At 43.7% G+C, this 13,600-nt stretch overlaps 1 protein-coding gene across 1 annotated transcript; it reads right to left on the bottom strand.

Moving 5' to 3' along the window:
- Positions 1–268: 268 nt before the first annotated feature.
- LOC149301544 (uncharacterized) lies at positions 269–12,858 on the bottom strand. The gene is made up of 4 exons (XM_089484313.1): positions 12,749–12,858; positions 11,784–11,904; positions 9,118–9,461; positions 269–337 (listed from the first exon to the last, which is right to left on the bottom strand). Exons 1-4 carry the CDS (start codon positions 12,821–12,823, stop codon positions 269–271), a joined length of 609 nt encoding a protein of 202 aa, XP_089340439.1. The 5' UTR covers positions 12,824–12,858.
- Between the last annotated feature and the right edge of the window lie 742 nt (positions 12,859–13,600).

Below are 13,600 nucleotides of genomic sequence, written 5' to 3'. Positions count from 1 at the left end.
GGCACCAACACCGATTTCATTGAATGCCAAATAAAACTTGGCTTTTTGCTTCCCGGTGCCTTTGGATTTAATCCATATTTGTGCATGTGTTTGGTTTCAAATTGTTTTCAAAGGCTGTCGGCTCTTCTATTTTAATTTGCCATATTTTTAGAATATAGGTTTACCTGACTTAAATCATTCTTCTTTAAATTTGCAAAGAGATCTTGTGGCACCTGTGAGCTTTTCTCTTTCAAGCGCTCGTTTTCCTGCTTCTTTTTCTTGACCAAATTCAGTAGTAGTCACGCTGGGTTTGGAGATGCTCCTCCTGTGGCGTTTTGTCTCTCTCAACTTCCAGGATCTTTGGATGGGAAAATACACAAAAAGAAAAGAATATCCCACATGTTTTTTAAAAGTCCCCTACCAGAGCAAGGCAAGCAAGGGTTGGAAGGCGTGATTTTGAACGTGATGTGAACATTGTTTTCTGCGAGCAGCTTGTAGGTGACACATCTGATTCACATGGTCATTATGGTATTAATGGTTGTTCCATTGTAATAGGAACTCCACAACGCATGATCTGTGATTGCACAGTTTTTCTCCCTGTCATTCTGTATTAATAACAATGAGAAGTAACAGTTACGTAAAGGTAATGATACAACAAACAAAAAAAATGAGTTTGTATAACTATCTCCAAATCAACTAAAACAGCAAATCCCAGCAAGACAAATCATTTCGGCTTGTGTACCTTTCTACAAATAGATGCAGGAAGTTTAACAGGAAATGTGTCTAGTTTTGTTTACATATGCAATGCAAATATCCCAAATCTCCAACAAAAATGTTGTATAATCAAATATTCCCTTGTATCTGTAGCCTAAATCTGTGTTTATCATGGCAAGGAATTCACTTTATATACTTTTTTCCCATTAGAAAGGGGGTATGTAAATAAACTTGACTTGCCTCGTAAAATTCATCGAACGGCTCTCACTAGAGACAAAGGTCTGCATCCCACTGTGTCTAACCCCCTTAGTCGTTTCCAACTTAGTGGGACAGTGAATCCATGTTGGTTTTAATCTTGACTGTCCAAGGCATTGAATTTATTGGGGGGAAGAGAGTTCAGTAAAAAGTTTGAGGCAGATTTAATGCTCCCCTGCTCTGACCTCCATTACTTTAAGGATAAATTCTCAGTGGGAAGGAATAATTAACTCTCTTTCCAAGACAGCCAGATGTGAACACGCTGCCCAACTCTAAAACACCATGGAAAGTGCATGAGCTTCTTCTGTTCCTTGTCAGTTAGTTCCAGGTCGTCTTCTTATTCTATGAGATCCATGTTCCTGTAGCCATGCCAGTAAGATCCCAGCGGCAAATGTGAGTCATCCTCCAATCCGCATTCAACATCCAAATGGGCTGCTTTGACTCCGTAGGTCAGAGAAAACCTGTCCATTTGAGCAAAGAGTAGAAAGAGGAGGTGGTGCCCCTTTTCCATATTGCGGCTTTTCTCCTAAGGCCAAGAACCTATTGCATAAAAGTGTCCCAGACTCACTTGGATGCCTTCCTCTGGGTCAGAAAATTTCTGCTTTGGACTCTGGGTCACGATCGCTGTCTCTTCTTCATTTAACATTATGCCTTTCTCATTCATCTTAAGGCCAGACAATTTTGTGGAGAGACCTTTCTTCTTTCCAAGACCATTGTCTGGAGAAGATTTTTGTTTTAAGTATAAGAACAGTCTAACAAATAAATACAATTTTACCTGAGCAAATTAAGTGAAACTAAGGAGAAGCATCATAGGATCTATCAGGAAGAACTCTCTTCATCATGTAAACTTTTAGCAGGATCGCTAGTGGTCAAGTTGAAGGCAGTTCTTCATTTGCCTGTGTTCAAAGGAGGTTTGTCATAGGCCACCTCCACCGTATGACTGTGGATGAAAAAGCCCACCAGCCTATATGCCTAGAAAAGAAATTTGGGGCACCTTCCTGGTAGGATTTTTCTTGAACTGCCTCCCAAATAATATGTCTTCTGTGAAAGATTACAAGCCTTGTGTTTTTTAAGGAGCAAAGCTGTGAAAAGCATGGCCATGAAAGAGGTTCATACATTTCTAAATCGGGTTGAGAAAGTGGAAGGAGACCCAGTTTTCTCCTTCTCTCTTCTTGCTTGATCTTGGGTTCATTTAGTGGAGATGGAAAATTCAGGACAGACAACAGCAAAACGAAAACCACATTTCACACAGTTCATGTAAACTTTGACAGACTGTGACTTCCATATTATTGGGGCATTGAATTTCCTCCAGGTTTTCATCCATGGGGCTGGAGCCCATTTCCAAAATAGAGTCAGCACCAGAGAGAGCTCAGACTAAAAGACAGAGCAGATTCACCAACCCACTAACATGGAAGTCTCCATTCACTACTGTCTATGTGATATAACTCCAAGCCATTGTCCTCCAATGTCCTCTTTCCCTCCCGGTTAACATTTGTAGATTATCCCTTGCAGATCTTGGAGAACAAACTTCCAACCGAAGGAATAGCAGTATCCTTATTTTACTAACATGTGTTCTTTTTAAAAAATGCCTTTGTTCAATCTTTATTTTGTATCCTAATCCACCTTGAGACCCACCCATGGGAGAAAGGTGGGATGAAATGTAATAAGTAACACAACCATACAGTTCAAAGAATGTACAATAGGAATGAATGAATAAGAAGGATGCTTTCAGGTGAGATCAACCAGTCCAACTTGTTATGCCTTCACAAAGCAGGAGTAGGTTCCACTGTAAGAAAGACAGTACTCAAAACACTAATATAAAATAGGAAACAGGCAAATTAACCCAGAGAAATGCTCTTCTCCTGAGGTCTCTCCTCCTTCTCTCAGCCTCAACTGACTCAACTTCCACCTTGGCCAAGATTCCCAATTGTTTCCAGGGAAACCAACCAAAGAAACACATTCTCCTTGGTTCCATCTGACCACTTCTCCATGAGTCCAATGACATGGGTTGCATTTCTCTTAATGGGATGATTTCAACTGCTTTTTAACATTTCACAGTCATCTCTCAGGATCCACAGATTTTGCATCTCAATACATCCCCAAAAAGCCAACCCTGATTTTGCCATTTTATGTAAGGCGCATCATACTACAACCCCATTGTTTGTAATAGGACTTGAACATCCATGGATTTTGGTTACTAAGTGGGGTCCTGAAACCAAACCTCAGCAGATACTGAGGTCAAACTGTAAATAATCTTCAAATTCTTTTTATTTTCAGAATAAACAACCATACAATCAATAAAATTACAATTCAAACAAACATCACACTTTTTCTTATTTTTGTTCTTATTATTACCATCTACATCTTTCTCCTTCCTACCTCCTTTGTTCTTTAAAGACATGTGAAGACTAGATTGGGTGGAGAGGCTGAGGGGAGAACTTCTATCTATCCAGGGCAGCCGGGGGATCGGTATCAATAACAGTGTCGGTGACAGTGTTCTAGAAAGACCTGCCAAAAGAGATCCATCTTAACAGCCTTTTTAAAGGCTTCAAAGGTGGTGATGTGATGGATCTCTTCTGGCAGGTCATTCCAAAGCCTAGGAATGGCAGAAGAAAAGGTCCTCTGGGTTGTTGAAGCCAATCTAGTCTTCTTAGGCTTTAGGAGACTTTTTCCAGTGAAGGGAGGATTGTGTGGAAGAAGGCACTCCTGCAAGTAGTCTGGACCCAAGCCATGTAGGGCTTTAAAGGTTACAACCAACACCTTGTATCTTGACTAGACACTAATGGGCAGCCAGTGGAGGGATTTAAGAACCGGTGTAAAGTGGGCAGTTCTAGAAACTAGAAACTACAAATTCCATGATTTCACAGGATGTTGCTATAAAAATTAAACTGGAACCAGTGTCCCACGCAATGTAGCTTTCTAGAGCACTTGCCCCCATTCTATAGGAAGGGCAATGGGTCCTTACCCACAGAGGACACATTTTCATAGGTTTCTATCATCACCTCGTTGTACAGAAATTTCTGCTTTGGACTCAAGAGTGGCCAATCCTCCTCTGTGAAGAACACTGCCACATCTCAAAAGGTAATCTGCAATACAAAATAGCCTTTGCTGAAAGACAGAGGATTGTATATAACAGCCCCATTGCATCCTAGTCAGTCAAATTCCCAATGGCTCCACCACAAAAAAGGAGGTCTGGACACTAACCTGTCCGGAGGTCTTCTTTCCTCCAATTTCTTCAACAAAGGAGGAATTGAGGGTTGTTTCTCTTCTCTCCCTTCCTCTGGAAGCCATCTTGGTTCTTTCCACACCTGCAGAAAATACAAAGTGTTTTTATGTGCACACATTTATGCAATCTTTCACGGACCACTGAAAATACAATTCAACAGCGCTAAGAGCAATTCAAACCTGAACCTTCCTTAAAATTCAAAATAAATCCATTGGAAAGCAGGATATTAACTAGTGATGATATTATTATTATTACTATTATCAGTCTCACCTCCAAACCCTCAGAGAGAGAATCTTGTGAATGCTGGAAGACTAAGACAGTTCACTGGGCCTTTGAGGGCATAGAGACCAGCATCCTTAGCCGGCATGAGGGCAAAGATGGCGTCTGCAGAGCGCACTCCCTGACTCTTCTCCTATGCCAGTGTGACGCTGCACACTGCACTACATCACAGGCGACGTAGTGCTAGTCCTCTGGCACTACATCCAGATGACGCAGTGCCAAAGTAGTGCAGAAAAGCCACAATGTTGGTGGATATGGCACTTTTTCCCTGGCGCAGAAAGGAGCTCCTTTTTGCACTATGGAAAGGCCACATCAGGGCCACAGCGTAGCCTTATTATAGTGCAAAAAGGAGCTGCAACAAGCAGTGTGTTTGCCATGGCCCTGATCTGGTGCTAAAAGGGGCGGCCTGTACATCCCCTTAATTTCCAGAAAATGGGTCTAGGATTGGAGTCCTAGGGCTGGCCCCAGCCTTCATCACTCCAAACATGTCAAGAGGAGGAGGGCTGGGTAGGACTCATGTGTCTGATTGATTTTAATGGTTCTATTTTTTTCTTCCAATAATCTACATAAAAATCATAATGTATAGATAGACAGCAATAACAACAACCCAGTAACAACAACCATAGCAATTGCAATACTTAAATGTTGCTATTAAATATTTCCCATTGCCTTCCCTTAAGGCTGAGAGAGTGTGACTTCTCCAGTCACCCAGTGAGTTTCTATGTTGGAGCTGGGATTCAAACCCTGATCTCCAGAGTTGTAGTTCCACTATGCTCAAACCACAAGGCCACACTGACTCCTATATCATGGACATCGTTTCACTGGTCCATTGTATGTCATGGACGTGCCCCAACGTAGTCATCCATGAGAGCCTGAGATCACCATGGAATAGTCTCAATGCTTCAGGTGAGGAGCATCAGACTGAAGTCACAATGGGACAGTCTCAATGCTTCAGGCAAGGAGCATCAGATGCCCTCGGTTCGCCTCTGACATCTTCCTCCTCTGCACCTTTAACCTGGGCACCATCCACTTCATAAGGTCTTTTAATTCCTTGATGTCTTCCTCCATTCGATAAACGTCTACCTGGGGTTCTTCTTTGCTGGGGCGGCTATCAAGCGACTCCCCCACTGCCAGGTCCCAGGCTGTCACTCTGCCTCCCGACGGCCTTCCTTTCCCCAGTCTGGGGCCGGAAACCCAAATCCTCCAGTGGTGGCCTGGATGGTGTGAGCTTCATAAGGTTTCCCAGTCTTGGGCTTGGCTCCTAGTTCCTCTGAAGAAGGCACCTGCTCCTCCACCATCGGGATCTCCAGAACCACTCTTCTTGTTCCTGGGTCTCCACTGGAGGTAAATCTGTGAGACTTTGCAAACTGTGAGATCTGGAGTCAGTCCTGTGCTCAAAAAATAAAACTCATTTGAAACAAAAGAAGCTTTATTGATGAATCCAGGCAGAAACATCCATTAACACCTTTCTGCAAAGTCAGAAGTCCAAAGGAACTTGCTCCCTTCTTAACTCACTCAACCCAGCCCCCAGTTCCCAAGCTAAAACAACACAAGCAGAGGTTGCATAGATACCAAGGTTGTCTATACTTCCCTTCCCTTCTCCCAGACAGCCTCACCTTGAAGAGCGGTGTTCAATAGCCAGCTTCACTCCTCCTTGAAAACCCGTCTACAGCTGCAACCCCAGCCCCTCTCCAAACGCCCTCCTTCATCTAAAAGCCACTCCATCTGTCCTTCTATCACTTTCCATTATGTGCTTTCTATAACCCATCACTCTACACTGCCTACTAAGAACTACAACTGTAACTCCTACTTTAATAACCAACCCCTAATATTTTTACCCTTTATGACAGAACTCTTATACACAAGTTCTGACCTTTCTCAATCCTTCAGGGACACACCACCAGTTTGAAGTGACAATTCTCCCATCTCAATTGTTCAGGCAAGGAGCATCAGCCTGAGGTTGCAATGGGCCAGTTTAAATCTTTCAGGTAAAGAGCACTACCCTGAAGTCACAATAGTAATGTCTCAATTCTTCAGACAAGGAAACTCAGGCTGAGATCACAATGGGCCAGTTTCAATCCTTCAGGCAAGGAGCATCAGCCTCAGGTTGCAATGGTCACGTCTCAAACCTTCAGGTAAGCAGCATTAGCCTAAATTCAAAATGGTCCCATCTCATTGTTGCAGGCAAGGAGCATCAGCCTGAAGTCACAATATGTCATGAATCCTTTTATTCATGCATTTATTCATTTAGGGATTCATGCCATAAAGGTTATAGGTTTTAGTGTAGATTAGACTTAAGATAGATGGGATTTATGGTGGGTTAAAATAATATGTTTTAATATCTGCTTTAATAGAAGATACTAGAAAGAGGTAGAGAGATCATGGCTAAAGAATGTGCTTCTTTGCTAGGATTGGAATGTGTGGGCATCACCCTTCTAACAGAGACTTGAGTTTAAAAGACTGGTCTCTGTAAAAGGAGGGGGAACCTAGAGAGTTATTGGTATTTTTTATATTGCATTATGTTGCTATGGGTTTGTGCTTGTTATATTTTCATATTGTACCATATTATGTGGAGATTGATGGGGTTTTGTATTATAGATAGCTATATATATTGTTAAGCCATAATGTTAATGAAAACTGTTGTGTGGCTGAGTTCTGTTGTCCAAGGCCACAGGTGCAGTGGTTGAGAAAAGGCACATGAGAGCATAATTGCTTTAAGAAAAGCTGCCAGAATCCCGGATGGGAGGACACTGCGCAGAAAAGGGCGGGAGAACACTGTGCGGGAAAGGGCTATCCAATTAATTTGGTTTACTGGTAAATGGAGTGGGGTGGATTCATATGGTTATAAACTGGATATCTTTATACTTTCTTTCATTTGTGACAAAAAAAGTTACTTCCATTACTTCTTCTTCAATACAAGCTCTTCCTTTTGCAAAGTACTGCCTTTTGTGTTGCAAGAGGGGCTGCGATTAGGACCCTGACAGATATCTCTCTCCCCTTCCATTCACCCTGCTTTCCCAAAAGAGCTGGAGAGCATACCAAACCAACCACAGAACCTTTCCCTGCTCTTGTGTAATGCCAGGTCAGTCAAAAATAAAACACACATAGTCCATGATCTCCTACTGGACCAAGAGGCTGACCTGGCTTGTTTCACGGAGACCTGGCTGGTGATGATAGCTCAGCCAGCTGGGATCAGGCCTTACCAGCTGGGTTCTCCATCAATGAGAAGGTAAGGGGAATGCCTTTGGTCCATGAAGACAATCTTGCCTTGAGCCGGATACCTATCCGTATGATTGACCACATCGAATGTATTTACCTCAGCTTAAAGACTAGAGAAAGTCTTGGGAATCTGTTGGTTTACCATCCTCCCTGTTCTGGAACAGACTCCTTAGCCAAGCTGACACAACTGGTCTCAGAGCTGCTGCTGGAGTCGCCTAGGCTTTTGGTCCTGGGCGACCGCAACATCCCCCTCAAGGCCCCTCCTCAGCATGCGCAGGGATTGCCAGGGCCTAGCTGCTGCTGCTGCTGCTTATTCCGCTGGCATCCTTTGTGGGAAAGGAAGGGGATTCAGCAGCCTCCCCTTCCTTCCCTCTTTTCTTCCTTTGAGAAGACTGCAATGGAGCCCAAGGTGCAGAGCTGGACTCAGGAGGGAAAGGCAGGAAAGGGAGGCTCTGTTTTGGAAATAAAGCTCTCTCTGTGTATCCTGTATGTTTGCCTCTGCTGTTCTTACGGATGGGAATGGAGCTGAGGAGAGAATAAAGGGTCAGTTTTGTGCATCAAAGAGTCCAGTGTGTTGAAAAAGTAAAGAACTTTATTGAGAACACATAGTCAGAAATTCAGTCTTTAAGCCAGAACTGCCCACTCCAAGTCAAACAATACATTCAAACCCCAAAACTTAAAACTCCACCCTCTTCCAATCCTAGCCCCCACCTCCAATTCCCACAGTCTATGCCCCACAGTAAACAAGCCCCTCTTTGCCATCCCCAGAAACTAGACCCCTTTCTGTTAATACAAGCCTCCAATTTTCTTCAGCCAACATCCCAAACATTGCAAAAGCTATTATTGCCATAACTATTCTAGACAGCTGCAACAAATCCCAGCCCCCCATCTAGCTAACCTAGCTAACCTATACCATGACCCATAATCCCCAGCCATGGCCCATAATCCCCAGCCAAATTTACAACCCAAACCAACTATCTATATTATTAGCAATTAAATTCTAAACTTAATAAAATACAACTATAAAACCCAAAGAGACATATGGACAGACAAGCCTTACAAACAAAATCACAAGGGCTTTTCTTAGCAACACTGAATTAAAGTATTTTATATTCCTTATTGACAAAAATAATGTTAGTTTACTCCTGAGATTTGTATGGCTTCTCTCCTGTGTGGACTCTCTGATGTCTTACTAGGTGCGACTTCTGAGAAAAACATTTCTCACAATGCTGGCATTTGTATGGCTTCTCTCCTGTGTGACTTTTCTGATGTGTCATTAAGTATCCCTTCAAAGAAAAACATTTCCCACAATGCTGGCATTTATATGGCTTCTCTCCTGTGTGGACTCTCTGATGTATCAGGAGGCTTGACTTCCGGGAAAAACATTTCCCACAATGCTGGCATTTATATGGCTTCTCTCTTGTGTGGACTCTCTGATGTCTCACTAGGTCTGACTTCAAAGAAAAACATTTCCCACAATGCTGGCATTTGTATGGCTTCTCTCCCGTGTGGACTCTCTGATGTCTCACTAGGTCTGACTTCAAAGAAAAACATTTCCCACAATGCTGGCATTTATATGGCTTCTCTCCTGTGTGGACTCTCTGATGTATCAGGAGGCTTGACTTCCGGGAAAAACATTTCCCACAATGCTGGCATTTGTATGGCTTCTCTCCTGTGTGGACTCTCTGATGTGTCACTAGGTGTGACTTCGAGGAAAAACATTTTCCACAATCCTGGCATTTATGTGACTTCTTTGCTGTGTGGACTCTCTCATGACTAAAATATTCTTCTGTAAAAAAGGACAATGACAGTTAAGACTGAAAATCAGACTTAATAGAGGAGGGAGTTACCCCATGATTTAGCCCACATTAACCCCTCCTTATTTGAAATTTAATTAATGAAGTTGCTGTGTGGAACCCAAGCATGGCCCTGTTGCTTATGCCTCTAAATCCATGGAATGATTGTATCCTTACTCATAAGAGTTAGCAAAGAAGAGGCTGGATGGGGACTGCCTTGAGGGAATCAGTGGAAGCAGATAGTCAAAGGACTGTTGAAACAATATTCCAGGAAACATGTGCAAAAATACTTTGATTGATAGGTGGCATCATATTCTGTGAGACTGCCATAGAGTGCTGAGTCAGAGCCCAAGGCATGATGCAAGCTAACTGCAGAGGTCACTTCATGCTGTTTGGCACCAGGATATGAGTCACAACTAATACATTATATAGCTCACATGCGGATTGGTGTGGATTGGATTGGAGTTGTGTGTTCAAGAGATGGTGAAGTTCATGGAAGTCGGAGAGGAGAGCTTGCAAATATTTGTATTAATTTGTAACTCAAGATAGAGAACTTCCAAAGATTTCAGTGAAATCAACTGTGTTTGTGACTTACTTTTAAGTTTGAAAAGTGGTCAGTGCATTGCCAATATCTATATCTGGATATTTGCTTCCGTACTCTGCTATGTTATTGTTGAGCTGCATCTGGGAGCGTTACCCTCAGATTGTGCTCTATATTGGCTCATGAACGCGATCAGAATTCACAGCCAAGAAGGACTGAGAGCCAGTGTGCTAATCCTTTTTGTCTGAGATATTTACACCAAGCTCCCATTGCATTCAATTTGGTTTCAGACCATTGTTCCCCCCAGGAAACATTCTAAAGCAATTTAAACCTTGTTGCCCTCAAGCAACAATTCCAGTGTGTGTGTGTGTGTGTGTGTGTTCTTTGACGTCAGTCCAATTACAGACAGTCGGTTTACATGGCTAAGCACCTCAATGCACTCGCCAAACCCATTTGTCGCAGGAGCTCCTGACTTCTCTTCCCATTTCACACACTCAGCAATTGGAATCAAGATCCACCTAGGTAAAGTATTACCATTATGAAAGTCTTACATCTCTTCACCACTTCCACCTGTTATCTAGTTCTTGTGCGTGTGTGTGAATGCTTATGTGTGTGTGTGTGTGTGTATTTTGCTTTTCACCTAAATAAAACATAAAAACCTATTTCAAATGCCTTTGGAGTTCTGTGGGCTTCCAGGCCTGGTGTAGTTGGGCTCAATCCCGAGGTCACTCTTGCCCCAACCAAACTATATATCTCCTTTCAGCTAAGCTAATTTCTTTCAACTCTATGATTCTATGTTAGAGATTCAGGGGAGTAATAGTGCAACTCTATTCTGCTTTGGTCAGGCCCTCACTTGGAATACTGTGTCCACTTCTGGTCACCATAATTCAAAAAGAATGTTGAGAAACTGGAGTCTATCCAAAGGAGAGCAATGAAAATGGTGAAGGGTCTGGAAACCATCAAGCCCTATGAGGAGTGGTTTAGGGAGCTGGGAATGTTTAGCCTGGAGAAGAGAAGGTTAAGAGTGGATATGTTAGACCTGTTCAACTATTTGAAGAGATACTGAGGATGGAGCAAGCTTGCTTTCTGCTGCTCTAGAGTAGGGTTGCTATGTCACGGATTTAGGTGGGACAATCCCATGTTTTGGCCTCCTGTCCTCCAGCCTGCTGCCCTTGTCCTCCAGCCCACTAACCTCCTCCATTTTGGCCTTCTTCCTGGCCCTTGAAGCTTGTAGTTTCCAATAGGAACCCACTGTGATTACAAGCCCCAGCGGTCATTGCGACCTGAAGTTCCGCCCAATAGCTTCTCTGATTGGTTGCGAGGCTGGGAAGGGGGAGCGTCCACCCCATCCTGGTTTAGCCCAAGAAGAATATGGCAACCCTACTCTATAGCAAAGGACATAGAACAATGGTCAGAAGCCACAGGAAAAGAGGTTCTACCTAAACTTTAGAAGGAACTTCCTGAAAGTAAGAGCTATGCCATAGTGGAATATACCCCCTCAGAGCATGGTGGCATCTCGTTGTTGTTGTTGTTATTATTATTATTATTAATTGTTAAAGTTCTCCTTCTTTGAAGGTCTGTAAATGCCTTTAAACAAAGGCTGGGTGGCCATCTGTCAGGGATGCTTTCAATGTGTTTCCTGCATGGCAAGGGGTTGAACCAGATGGTCCTTGTGGTCTATTCCAGATCTAAAGTGGAATCATAGTGCCATGATAATGTAGAATGAAAGGGCCCTCAGTCTTCATAGTAAGGGCAATGAATTCACCTTCCTTACCCACAGAGGCCACATTATCGTAATTCTCCATCATCACATCATTGTACATAAGTCTTTGCTTCTTTGTCAACAGTTTCCATTCCTCCTCAGTGAAATATACCACCACATCCGCAAAGGTCACCTACAATAAAAAATAGCCCTCATCCAGAGAACGACTAATAAAAGGGGAGGGAGGAGCAAATCCCAAAAATTATTTGATCACCTCAGAATTTTGTCCAGGAAATAAACTTTTAATTCTGTTAGTAAGAGAAAAGCTACTGCCTTTTAGACCCAGTTTGTCTCAAATTCTTTCAATGTAATATACAATATAATCAACAATATAATTTTGACCATGGCTGGGATATTGATGATGGATTAGGATACTGTCTATTCCAACACATATAGTACATTTAGCCTCCAAACATTATAGTGCATTTAGCCATTTGTTGCCAAATTTCAGAGGCAAATGTCATTTCTAAAAAGCAGTTTTGGGGAGCACTGTGGGCTTGAGGGCCATGGGGCCACCCCCAATTTAGATCCAGAGACATTTCCCCATATCCCCCAACATTTCACAGATGGAAAGAACAAGACACATGTGGACAAGCAATGCCAGAAAGTGGTGAAGATGGTCAAAGTTGTTTATGAGGAAGATCACACAAGCGGGGAAGGGCACAGCACTTTGCTTTTGCCTCAGACTTCTAGCAAGGACATGTCCCTGCCCCCTTCTTTCTTCTCCTCTCCCCACTTTTGAGTTGATGGGGTGCAAACTCCTTGGCATTCATTATGCAGAAATTGGAGTCAGCTGAAGAAGGGGGAAAGTGGGAGGATGAGAGAGAAACCAGGACATTTTAAAAGCCTCCCAAATAATGGGGTGACAGAGGATTAACCAGGACTGTGTCTGCCAAACTCGGATAGTATTGTATTTCATTCCTTTCATAAATTGGCCCATCAGCGATCCAGACGAAGCTAATAGGATAGTGACTCACCAAAGAGCTGTTGTACCTTGGCAGCCTCTTCCTCTTGGAGCCCAACTCCCTCCGCTTGGCCTCTGTGTCGGCCATCAGGTCTGCGGGGGGGGGGGGGGGGGGCCTGGTCGTCCTGCACTTGGGTCACGTCCAGAAAGAGAGGGCCCAAAGCCGTGTACAAGGAGGCCGAGATGAAGGTCCTGAGAAAAGGGACCAAGGTTAGGCTTGGTTTGGCAAGAAACCCTACAGCGCTCAGACACAGAGAACAGCATCCTGCTGGTGACATACGCAGGTCACATATATCTCCTTTGGGCCGATGCAGAGGTGGGTATCATGCCAGACAAATCTAATCTCCATAGATGATCCTGGTAGATGAAGGGAATGCTGTGGATATAGTATGTCTTGATTTCAGTAAGGCCTTTGACAAGTATCCCCTTGTCATTCTTGCAAACAAGCGATTTTGGGCTGCAACAATGGAAGTATAGTGTCTAAATCTGTCATCCGCCAGCCTGAGAGGGAGTTCACCAGGCAGGTCCAGCTCCATCAGGGCTAGCCTGAAGGAAGGAGACTCCGCCCTCTATAACTGCCATCCACAGGCCTGAGAGGGAGTTCACCAGGCAGGTCCAGCTCCATCAGGGCTAGCCTGAAGGAAGGAGACTCCGCCCTCCATAACTGCCATCCGCCGGCCTGAGAGGGAGTTCACCAGGCAGGTCCGTCTCCATCAGGGCTAGCCTGAAGGAAGGAGACTCCACCCTCCATAACTGCCATCCTTCTGCCTGAGAGGGAGTTCACCAGGCAGGTCCAGCTCCATCTGGGCTAGCCTGAAGGAAGGAGACTCCACCCTCTATAACTGCCATCTGCCGGCCTGAGAGG

Source organism: Sceloporus occidentalis, unplaced genomic scaffold (assembly GCF_023333645.1).
Source record: "Sceloporus occidentalis isolate IW3139 unplaced genomic scaffold, rSceOcc1.0.p SCAF_21, whole genome shotgun sequence".
NCBI classification, from domain to species: Eukaryota; Metazoa; Chordata; class Lepidosauria; order Squamata; family Phrynosomatidae; genus Sceloporus; species Sceloporus occidentalis.
This window is presented reverse-complemented; position numbering and strand designations above follow the sequence as displayed.

What these genes read in the sequence shown, in the direction of transcription:
- LOC149301544 (XM_089484313.1), bottom strand. Translation starts at nt 12,823, where the DNA reads ATGGCCGACACAGAGGCCAAGCGGAGGGAGTTGGGCTCCAAGAGGAAG. An exon ending in CGATAATGTGGCCTCTGTGG is followed by an intron (nt 9,462 to 11,783) that starts GTAAGGAAGGTG and finishes CCTTTTTTACAG; the next exon opens with AAGAATATTTTAGTCATGAG. An exon ending in TTTCTTTGAAGTCAGACCTA is followed by an intron (nt 338 to 9,117) that starts GTGAGACATCAG and finishes TCCCATCCAAAG; the next exon opens with ATCCTGGAAGTTGAGAGAGA.